Source organism: Cherax quadricarinatus, chromosome 37, assembly GCF_038502225.1.
Source record: "Cherax quadricarinatus isolate ZL_2023a chromosome 37, ASM3850222v1, whole genome shotgun sequence".
Classification (NCBI taxonomy): Eukaryota; Metazoa; Arthropoda; class Malacostraca; order Decapoda; family Parastacidae; genus Cherax; species Cherax quadricarinatus.
Window position 1 is genome coordinate 7900249 of NC_091328.1, and position 12119 is coordinate 7912367.

Consider the following 12119-nt stretch of genomic DNA (forward strand, 5'->3'; position numbering starts at 1 on the left):
ATGAAGAATCAGACACGTGTGCAACATCTGGGTATCTTTATTTGTAGACGTTTATCCATCCAGTGGCGGAATCATCGATACCATGCCTAACCCTTTTTGGGCAGGGTAGGTGCCTGAGCCCGAGCCTTTAGCTCATAAGACTGTCCTTCCCATTAGTCCCCTTGGGGCGGGGATGGCAGACCAGAGAGGCCTAGCTTGTGGCTAGGCCTGGGGACAGTTGGTCCCAAAGATGAGGTACTTGTGCCTCCTCCCATGGGAGACTTAGGTCTCAGACACTCCCTAAAGAGGGAGCCAAGGCCGGGCCACCACTTGGCAAAGGCCCGGGCCGGAAGAATACCGGCGAATCTTTAATAATAATTAATAATAACATCCAGTGGCTTTATCAGTATAAATTCAAGGACATAACTGGAAGACAGTAGAACTATATACAAAAGATGAGGTAATCAGTCCCTCAGTCTTAGAACTAGTGAACAATAACGTAGTCTTGAAGACTGAAGCACAGTCATGAAGACTGATGACTCAGAGTCTTCAACACTGAGGGACTGATTACCTCATTTACTGCATATACTTTTATTGTCTTCCCATTATATCCTTAAATCTGTATTGGTAAAGCCACTGGATGGCGAAACGTCTACAATAAAGATACCCAGATGCTGCACATGACTGTGGGATTTACCTGATCATTACAAACCACGAATGACGAGAAGTCAGGAAATCCATATATTTTACAGTAACAATACTGCGACCAGCCGGGGATCGAACCCGAGTTATTTAACCAGAGAATTTATCCAGCTTCCCGGGAGGCGGGTTAAATAACTCGGGTTGGATCCCCGGCTGGTCGAACTATTGTTATTTTCTTAAAAGCCGCTTGTTTCGTTGATGCATTAAACAGTTTATAATATGGAGGATGGCTAGAAAACCTCTCACCAGACTTCTCAGGGCGAAACGTTTCATTGAATAAATGTCCCAAGGTGTACATAATTGTTCTTTTCCACAGTCTGTTATTTTCATATGAACAGCGTCAGTCGATCTGAACAGGCAGGGACGGGAGCTACAGCTCGCTCTGAACTCTGATAAACAAAATACAAATACATCGGCACTGGAGGGGTAAGCCAGCAAAAGTCCTCGATCAGACAACCAAAAGCTCCAGCTGGTGGTCGTCACACGGCTAAGACCCGCGACAGGAAACACTTGTCCTGGTTCCTGACGAACCTTACCTAACCTAACCTAACTAGAGAGAGCAAACATTACATATATTTAGTGAGAGTAGGCCTACCTTACACGGGTAAGGTAAGTCTATAAGGTTTACAAGAATTATGAGACTTACCTTGGTGCCTACGCCCGTCTGGCTGATCTCCAGACCCAGGTCTTTGTTGATGATCTCCCGCATGTCCTCTGTGGTGAGGGAGATGGTGGTTAGTGTTGTGGTGGTGCATAGTAGTGGTGATGGTGGTTAGTGTTGTGGTGGTGCATAGTAGTGGTGATGGTGGTTAGTGTTGTGGTGGTGCATAGTAGTGGTGATGGCGGTTAGTGTTGTGGTGGTGCATAGTAGTGGTGATGGTGGTTAGTGTTGTGGTGGTGCATAGTAGTGGTGATGGTGGTTAGTGTTGTGGTTGTGCATAGTAGTGGTGATGGTGGTTAGTGATGTGGTTGTGCATAGTAGTGGTGATGGTGGTTAGTGATGTGGTTGTGCATAGTAGTGGTGATGGTGGTTAGTGTTGTGGTTATGCATAGTAGTGGTGATGGTGGTTAGTGATGTGGTTGTGCATAGTAGTGGTGATGGTGGTTAGTGATGTGGTTGTGCATAGTAGTGGTGATGGTGGTTAGTGTTGTGGTGGTGCATAGTAGTGGTGATGGTAGTTAGTGATGTGGTGGTGCATAGTAGTGGTGATGGTGGTTAGTGTTGTGGTGGTGCATAGTAGTGGTGATGGTGGTTAGTGTTGTGGTGGTGCATAGGAGTGGTGATGGTGGTTAGTGTTGTGGTGGTGCATAGTAGTGGTGATGGTGGTTAGTGTTGTGGTGGTGCATAGGAGTGGTGGTGGTTAGTGATGTGGTTATGCATAGTAGTGGTGATGGTTAGTGATGGATGGTGGTGGTAGGGACAGTGATGGATGGTGGTGGTGGTGGTAGGGACAGTGATGGATGGTGGTGGTGGTGGTAGGGACAGTGATGGATGGTGGTGGTGTTGGTAGGGATAGTGATGGATGGTGGTGGTGGTTGTAGGGACAGTGATGGATGGTGGTGGTGGCGGTAGAGACAGTGATGGATGGTGGTGGTGGTGGTAGGGACAGTGATGGATGGTGGTGGTGGTGGTAGGGACAGTGATGGATGGTGGTGGCAGGGACAGTGAAGGATGGAGGTGGTGGTGGTAGAGACAGTGATGGATGGTGGTGGTGGTGGTGGTAGGGACAGTGATGGATGGTGGTGGTAGAGACAGTGATGGATGGTGGTGGTGGTGGTGGTAGGGACAGTGATGGACGGTGGTGGTGTTGGTAGGGACAGTGATGGATGGTGGTGGTGGTAGAGACAGTGATGGATGGTGGTGGTGGTAGAGACAGTGATGGATGGTGGTGGTGGTGGTAGGGACAGTGATGGATGGTGGTGGTGGCGGTAGAGACAGTGATGGATGGTGGTGGTGGTGGTAGGGACAGTGATGGATGGTGGTGGTGGTGGTAGGGACAGTGATGGATGGTGGTGGTGGCGGTAGAGACAGTGATGGATGGTGGTGGTGGTGGTAGGGACAGTGATGGATGGTGGTGGTGGTGGTAGGGACAGTGATGGATGGTGGTGGTGGCGGTAGAGACAGTGATGGATGGTGGTGGTGGTGGTAGGGACAGTGATGGATGGTGGTGGTGGTGGTAGGGACAGTGATGGATGGTGGTGGTGGCGGTAGAGACAGTGATGGATGGTGGTGGTGGTGGTAGGGACAGTGATGGATGGTGGTGGTGGCGGTAGAGACAGTGATGGATGGTGGTGGTGGTGGTAGGGACAGTGATGGATGGTGGTGGTGGTGGTAGGGACAGTGATGGATGGTGGTGGTGGCGGTAGAGACAGTGATGGATGGTGGTGGTGGTGGTAGGGACAGTGATGGATGGTGGTGGTGGTGGTAGGGACAGTGATGGATGGTGGTGGTGGCGGTAGAGACAGTGATGGATGGTGGTGGTGGTGGTAGGGACAGTGATGGATGGTGGTGGTGGTGGTAGGGACAGTGATGGATGGTGGTGGTGGCGGTAGAGACAGTGATGGATGGTGGTGGTGGTGGTAGGGACAGTGATGGATGGTGGTGGTGGTGGTAGGGACAGTGATGGATGGTGGTGGTGGCGGTAGAGACAGTGATGGATGGTGGTGGTGGTGGTAGGGACAGTGATGGATGGTGGTGGTGGTGGTAGGGACAGTGATGGATGGTGGTGGTGGTTGTAGGGACAGTGATGGATGGTGGTGGTGTTGGTAGAGACAGTGATGGATGGTGGTGGTGGTGGTAGGGACAGTGATGGATGGTGGTGGTGGTGGTAGGGACAGTGATGGATGGTGGTGGTGGTGGTAGAGACAGTGATGGATGGTGGTGGTGTTGGTAGGGATAGTGATGGATGGTGGTGGTGGTGGTAGGGACAGTGATGGATGGTGGTGGTGGTGGTAGAGACAGTGATGGATGGTGGTGGTGTTGGTAGGGACAGTGATGGATGGTGGTGGTGGTGGTAGGGACAGTGATGGATGGTGGTGGCAGGGACAGTGAAGGATGGAGGTGGTGGTGGTAGAGACAGTGATGGATGGTGGTGGTGGTGGTGGTGGTGGTAGGGACAGTGATGGATGGTGGTGGTAGGGACAGTGATGGATGGTGGTGGTGGTGTTAGAGACAGTAATGGATGGTGGTGGTAGGGACAGTGATGGATGGTGGTGGTAGGGACAGTGATGGATGGTGGTGGTGGTGGTAGAGACAGTGATGGATGGTGGTGGTGGTGGCAGGGACAGTGATGGATGGTGGTGGTGGTGGTGGTAGAGAGAGTGATGGATGGTGGTGGTGTTGGTAGGGATAGTGATGGATGGTGGTGGTGGTGGTAGGGACAGTGATGGATGGTGGTGGTAGAGACAGTGATGGATGGTGGTGGTGTTGGTAGGGGGAGTGATGGATAGTGGTGGTGGTGGTAGAGACAGTGATGGATGGTCGTGGTGGTAGAAGGTTTAGTGATGAATGGTGGTACTAGTGGTGGTAGTGGTGGTAATGGTGGTTATAGGTGGTTGTGAGTCATGATACAGACAATAAAATCGGGGATAGTGATGGTGGTAAAGATAATATTGATGGAAGAGGTGATAGTGAGTGATGGTGAGTGATGGTGAGTGATGGTGAGTGATGGTGAGTGATGGTGAGTGAGGGTGAGTGATGGTGAGTGATGGTGAGTGAGGGTGAGTGAGGGTGAGTGATGGTGAGTGATGGTGAGTGATGGTGAGTGATGGTGAGTGAGGGTGAGTGATGGTGAGTGATGGTGAGTGATGGTGAGTGATGGTGAGTGATGGTGAGTGATGGTGAGTGAGGGTGAGTGATGGTGAGTGATGGTGAGTGATGGTGAGTGATGGTGAGTGAGGGTGAGTGAGGGTGAGTGATGGTGAGTGATGGTGAGTGATGGTGAGTGATGGTGAGTGAGGGTGAGTGATGGTGAGTGATGGTGAGTGATGGTGAGTGATGGTGAGTGAAGGTGAGTGAGGGTGAGTGATGGTGAGTGATGGTGAGTGATGGTGAGTGATGGTGAGTGATGGTGAGTGAGGGTGAGTGATGGTGAGTGATGGTGAGTGATGGTGAGTGGTGAGTGATGGTGAGTGATGGTGAGTGATGGTGAGTGATGGTGAGTGATGGTGAGTGATAGTGAGTGATGGTGAGTGATGGTGAGTGAGGGTGAGTGATGGTGAGTGATGGTGAGTGATGGGGAGTGATGGTGAGTGATGGTGAGTGATGGTGAGTGATGGTGAGTGATGGTGAGTGATGGTGAGTGATGGTGAGTGATGGTGAGTGATGGTGAGTGATGGTGAGTGATGGTGAGTGATGGTGAGTGAGGGTGAGTGATGGTGAGTGATGGTGAGTGATGGTGAGTGATGGTGAGTGATGGTGAGTGATGGTGAGTGATGGTGAGTGATGGTGAGTGATGGTGAGTGATGGTGAGTGATGGTGAGTGATGTTGAGTGATGGTGAGTGATGGTGAGTGATGGTGAGTGATGGTGAGTGATGGTGAGTGATGGTGAGTGATGGTGAGTGATGGTGAGTGATGGTGAGTGATGGTGGGTGATGGTGAGTGATGGTGAGTGATGGTGAGGGAGGGTGAGTGATGGTGGTGAGTGATGGTGAGTGATGGTGAGTGATGGTGAGTGATGGTGAGTGATGGTGAGTGATGGTGAGTGATGGTGAGTGATGGTGAGTGATGGTGAGTGATGGTGAGTGATGGTGAGTGATGGTGAGTGATGGTGAGTGATGGTGAGTGATGGTGAGTGATAGTGAGTGATGGTGAGTGATGGTGAGTGATGGTGAGTGATGGTGAGTGATGGTGAGTGATGGTGAGTGATGGTGAGTGAGGGTGAGTGATGGTGAGTGATGGTGAGTGATGGTGAGTGATGGTGAGTGATGGTGAGTGATGGTGAGTGATAGTGAGTGATGGTGAGTGATGGTGAGTGATGGTGAGTGAGGGTGAGTGATGGTGATTGTTAGTGAGGGTGAGTGATGGTGAGTGATGGTGAGTGATGGTGAGTGATGGTGAGTGATGGTGAGTGATGGTGAGTGATGGTGAGTGATAGTGAGTGATGGTGAGTGATGGTGAGTGATGGTGAGTGATGGTGAGTGATGGTGAGTGAGGGTGAGTGATAGTGAGTGATGGTGAGTGATGGTGAGTGATGGTGAGTGATGGTGAGTGATGGTGAGTGATGGTGAGTGATAGTGAGTGATGGTGAGTGATGGTGAGTGATGGTGAGTGATGGTGAGTGATAGTGAGTGATGGTGAGTGATAGTGAGTGATGGTGAGTGATGGTGAGTGATGGTGAGTGATGGTGAGTGATGGTGAGTGATAGTGAGTGATGGTGAGTGATGGTGAGTGACGGTGAGTGACGGTGAGTGATGGTGATTGACGGTGAGTGATGGTGAGTGATGGTGAGTGAGGGTGAGTGATAGTGAGTGATGGTGAGTGATGGTGAGTGAGGGTGAGTGAGGGTGAGTGATAGTGAGTGATGGTGAGTGATAGTGAGTGATGGTGAGTGATGGTGAGTGATGGTGAGTGATAGTGAGTGATGGTGAGTGATGGTGAGTGATGGTGAGTGATGGTGAGTGAGGGTGAGTGATGGTGAGTGAGGGTGAGTGATAGTGAGTGATGGTGAGTGATGGTGAGTGATGGTGAGTGATGGTGAGTGAGGGTGGTAATGGTAACACTGTCTATGTTTTAAATTAAAACCAACACGTGTAAACCCAGGCAGGAAACCCTTGTAAAAATATTATAAACCACATAACTAATCTTTTGAATGAGCTAAGAGCAACGTAACACCTCAAGAACCCAGGAGTCACCTCAAGAACCCAGGAGTCACCTCAAGAACCCAGGAGTCACCTCAAGAACCCAGGAGTCACCTCAAGAACCCAGGAGTCACCTCAAGAACCCAGGAGTCACCTCAAGAACCCAGGAGTCACCTCAAGAACCCAGGAGTCACCTCAAGAACCCAGGAGTCACCTCAAGAACCCAGGAGTCACCTCAAGAACCCAGGAGTCACCTCAAGAACCCAGGAGTCACCTCAAGAACCCAGGAGTCACCTCAAGAACCCAGAAGTCACCTCAAGAACCCAGGAGTCACCTCAAGAACCCAGGAGTCACCTCAAGAACCCAGGAGTCACCTCAAGAACCCAGGAGTCACCTCAAGAACCCAGGAGTCACCTCAAGAACCCAGGAGTCACCTCAAGAACCCAGGAGTCACCTCAAGAACCCAGGAGTCACCTCAAGAACCCAGGAGTCACCTCAAGAACCCAGGATCTCCTCAAGAACCCAGGAGTCACCTCAAGAACCCAGGAGTCACCTCAAGAACCCAGGAGTCACCTCAAGAACCCAGGAGTCACCTCAAGAACCCAGGAGTCACCTCAAGAACCCAGGAGTCACCTCAAGAACCCAGGAGTCACCTCAAGAACCCAGAAGTCACCTCAAGAACCCAGGAGTCACCTCAAGAACCCAGGAGTCACCTCAAGAACCCAGGAGTCACCTCAAGAACCCAGGAGTCACCTCAAGAACCCAGGAGTCACCTCAAGAACCCACCTCAAGAACCCAGGGTCACCTTAAGAACCAGGATCTCTCAAGAACCCAGGAGTCACCTCAAGAACCCAGGATCTCCTCAAGAACCCAGGAGTCACCTCAAGAACCCAGGAGTCACCTCAAGAACCCAGGAGTCACCTCAAGAACCCAGGAGTCACCTCAAGAACCCAGGATCTCCTCAAGAACCCAGGAGTCACCTCAAGAACCCAGGAGTCACCTCAAGAACCCAGGAGTCACCTCAAGAACCCAGGAGTCACCTCAAGAACCCAGGAGTCACCTCAAGAACCCAGGAGTCACCTCAAGAACTCAGGATCTCCTCAAGAACCCAGGAGTCACCTCAAGAACCCAGGAGTCACCTCAAGAACCCAGGAGTCACCTCAAGAACCCAGGAGTCACCTCAAGAACCCAGGAGTCACCTCAAGAACCCAGGAGTCACCTCAAGAACCCAGGAGTCACCTCAAGAACCCAGGAGTCACCTCAAGAACCCAGGAGTCACCTCAAGAACCCAGGAGTCACCTCAAGAACCCAGGAGTCACCTCAAGAACCCAGGAGTCACCTCAAGAACCCAGGAGTCACCTCAAGAACCCAGGAGTCACCTCAAGAACCCAGGAGTCACCTCAAGAACCCAGGAGTCACCTCAAGAACCCAGGATCTCCTCAAGAACCCAGGAGTCACCTCAAGAACCCAGGAGTCACCTCAAGAACCCAGGAGTCACCTCAAGAACCCAGGAGTCACCTCAAGAACCCAGGAGTCACCTCAAGAACCCAGGAGTCACCTCAAGAACCCAGGAGTCACCTCAAGAACCCAGGAGTCTCCTCAAGAACCCAGGAGTCACCTCAAGAACCCAGGAGTCACCTCAAGAACCCAGGAGTCTCCTCAAGAACCCAGGAGTCACCTCAAGAACCCAGGAGTCACCTCAAGAACCCAGGAGTCACCTCAAGAACCCAGGAGTCACCTCAAGAACCCAGGAGTCACCTCAAGAACCCAGGAGTCACCTCAAGAACCCAGGAGTCACCTCAAGAACCCAGGAGTCACCTCAAGAACCCAGGAGTCACCTCAAGAACCCAGGGGTGACCTCAAGAACCCAGGGGTCACCTCAAGAACCCAGGAGTCACCTCAAGAACCCAGGAGTCACCTCAAGAACCCAGGAGTCACCTCAAGAACCCAGGAGTCACCTCAAGAACCCAGGAGTCACCTCAAGAACCCAGGAGTCACCTCAAGAACCCAGGGGCCACCTCAAGAACCCAGGAGTCACCTCAAGAACCCAGGGGCCACCTCAAGAACCCAGGAGTCACCTCAAGAACCCAGGAGTCACCTCAAGAACCCAGGAGTCACCTCAAGAACCCAGGAGTCACCTCAAGAACCCAGGAGTCACCTCAAGAACCCAGGAGTCACCTCAAGAACCCAGGAGTCACCTCAAGAACCCAGGAGTCACCTCAAGAACCCAGGAGTCACCTCAAGAACCCAGGAGTCACCTCAAGAACCCAGGAGTCACCTCAAGAACCCACTAGTCACCTCAAGAACTCAGGAGTCACCTCAAGAACCCAGGAGTCACCTCAAGAACCCACTAGTCACCTCAAGAACCCAGGAGTCACCTCAAGAACCCAGGAGTCACCTCAAGAACCCAGGAGTCACCTCAAGAACCCAGGAGTCACCTCAAGAACCCAGGAGTCACCTCAAGAACCCAGGAGTCACCTCAAGAACCCAGGAGTCACCTCAAGAACCCATCAGTCACCTCAAGAACCCAGGAGTCACCTCAAGAACCCAGGAGTCACCTCAAGAACCCAGGAGTCACCTCAAGAACCCAGGAGTCACCTCAAGAACCCAGGAGTCACCTCAAGAACCCAGGAGTCACCTCAAGAACCCACTAGTCACCTCAAGAACCCAGGAGTCACCTCAATAACCCAGGAGTCACCTCAAGAACCCAGGAGTCACCTCAAGAACCCAGGAGTCACCTCAAGAACCCAGGAGTCACCTCAAGAACCCAGGAGTCACCTCAAGAACCCAGGAGTCACCTCAAGAACCCAGGAGTCACATCAAGAACCCAGGAGTCACCTCAAGAACCCAGAAGTCACCTCAAGAACCCAGGAGTCACCTCAAGAACCCAGGAGTCACATCAAGAACCCATGAGTCACCTCAAGAACCCACTAGTCACCTCAAGAACCCAGGAGTCACCTCAATAACCCAGGAGTCACCTCAAGAACCCAGGAGTCACCTCAACAACCCAGGAGTCACCTCAACAACCCAGGAGTCACCTCAAGAACCCAGGAGTCACCTCAAGAACCCAGGAGTCACCTCAAGAACCCAGGAGTCACCTCAAGAACCCAGGAGTCACCTCAAGAACCCAGGAGTCACCTCAAGAACCCAGGAGTCACCTCAAGAACCCACTAGTCACCTCAAGAACCCAGGAGTCACCTCAAGAACCCAGGAGTCACCTCAAGAACCCACTAGTCACCTCAAGAACCCAGGAGTCACCTCAAGAACCCAGGAGTCACCTCAAGAACCCAGGAGTCACCTCAAGAACCCAGGAGTCACCTCAAGAACCCAGGAGTCACCTCAAGAACCCAGGAGTCACCTCAAGAACCCAGGAGTCACCTCAAGAACCCACTAGTTACCTCAAGAACCCACTAGTCACCTCAAGAACCCAGGAGTCACCTCAAGAACCCAGGAGTCACCTCAAGAACCCAGGAGTCACCTCAAGAACCCAGGAGTCACCTCAAGAACCCAGGAGTCACCTCAAGAACCCAGGAGTCACCTCAAGAACCCAGGAGTCACCTCAAGAACCCAGGAGTCACATCAAGAACCCAGGAGTCACCTCAAGAACCCAGAAGTCACCTCAAGAACCCAGGAGTCACCTCAAGAACCCAGGAGTCACCTCAAGAACCCAGGAGTCACCTCAAGAACCCAGGAGTCACCTCAAGAACCCAGGAGTCACCTCAAGAACCCAGGAGTCACATCAAGAACCCAGGAGTCACCTCAAGAACCCAGGAGTCACCTCAAGAACCCAGGAGTTACCTCAAGAACCCAGGAGTCACATCAAGAACCCAGGAGTCACCTCAAGAACCCAGGAGTCACCTCAAGAACCCAGGAGTCACCTCAAGAACCCAGGAGTCACATCAAGAACCCAGGAGTCACCTCAAGAACCCAGGAGTCACCTCAAGAACCCACGAGTCACATCAAGAACCCAGGAGTCACCTCAAGAACCCAGGAGTCACCTCAAGAACCCAGGAGTCACCTCAAGAACCCAGGAGTCACATCAAGAACCCAGGAGTCACCTCAAGAACCCAGGAGTCACATCAAGAACCCAGGAGTCCCCTCAAGAACCCAGGAGTCACATCAAGAACCCAGGAGTCACATCAAGAACCCAGGAGTCACCTCAAGAACCCAGGAGTCACATCAAGAACCCAGGAGTCACCTCAAGAACCCAGGAGTCACCTCAAGAACCCAGGAGTCACCTCAAGAACCCATGAGTCACCTCAAGAACCCAGGAGTCACCTCAAGAACCCAGGAGTCACCTCAGTAACCCAGGAGTCACCTCAAGAACCCAGGAGTCACCTCAAGAACCCAAGAGTCACCTCAAGAACCCACTAGTCACCTCAAGAACCCAGGAGTCACCTCAAGAACCCACTAGTCACCTCAAGAACCCAGGAGTCACCTCAAGAACCCAGGAGTCACCTCAAGAACCCACTAGTCACCTCAAGAACCCAGGAGTCACCTCAAGAACCCAGGAGTCACCTCAAGAACCCATGAGTCACCTCAAGAACCCACTAGTTACCTCAAGAACCCAGGAGCCACCTCAAGAACCCACTAGACCTCAAGAACCCAGGAGCCACCTCAAGAACCGCACTAGTCACCTCAAGAACCCAGGAGTCACCTCAAGAACCCAGGAGTCACCTCAAGAACCCAGGAGTCACCTCAAGAACCCACTAGTCACCTCAAGAACCCAGGAGTCACCTCAAGAACCCACTAGTCACCTCAAGAACCAAGGAGTCACCTCAAGAACCCAGGAGTCACCTCAAGAACCCAGGAGTCACCTCAAGAACCCACTAGTCACCTCAAGAACCCAGGAGTCACCTCAAGAACCCAGGAGTCACCTCAAGAACCAAGGAGTCACCTCAAGAACCCACTAGTCACCTCAAGAACCCAGGAGTCACCTCAAGAACCCAGGAGTCACCTCAAGAACCCACTAGTCACCTCAAGAACCCAGGAGCCACCTCAAGAACCCACTAGTCACCTCAAGAACTCAGAAGCCACCTCAAGAACCCACTAGTCACCTCAAGAACCCAGGAGTCACCTCAAGAACCCAGCAGTCACCTCAAGAACCCAGGAGTCACCTCAAGAACCCACTAGTCACCTCAATAACCCAGGAGTCACCTCAAGAACCCACTAGTCACCTCAAGAACCCAGCAGTCACCTCAAGAACCCAGGAGTCACCTCAAGAACCCACTAGTCACCTCAAGAACCCAGGAGCCACCTCAAGAACCCACTAGTCACCTCAAGAACCCAGGGGTCTTCTCAAGTACCCAGGAGTCACTTCAAGAAACCAGGAGTCACCTCAAGAACCTACGAGTCACCTCAAGAACCCAGGAATCACCTCAAGAACCCAGGAGTCACCTCAAGAACCCACGAGTCACCTCAAGAACCCAGAAGTCACCTCAAGAACCCAGGGGCCACCTCAACAACCCAGGAGTCACCTCAAGAACAAAGGAGTCACCTCAAGAACCCAGGAGTCACCTCAAGAACCCAGGGTCTCCTCAAGAACCCAGGAGTCACCTCAAGAACCCAGGAGTCACCTCAAGAACCCAGGAGTCACTTCAAGAACCCAGGAGTCACCTCAAGACCCCAACAGTCACCT

The 12119-nt window shown here is 52.2% G+C and overlaps 1 protein-coding gene across 5 annotated transcripts in view; it reads right to left on the bottom strand.

Moving 5' to 3' along the window:
* IA-2 (tyrosine phosphatase IA-2) overlaps positions 1 to 12119 on the bottom strand; it is a 772548-nt gene that overhangs the window by 379492 nt on the left and 380937 nt on the right. For all 5 annotated transcript variants that reach the window (XM_070091865.1, XM_070091863.1, XM_070091866.1 and 2 more), the window contains exon 19: positions 1328 to 1395. In XM_070091865.1, coding sequence (XP_069947966.1) covers positions 1328 to 1395 — 68 coding nt within the window. The remainder of the gene's footprint in view (positions 1 to 1327; positions 1396 to 12119) is intronic.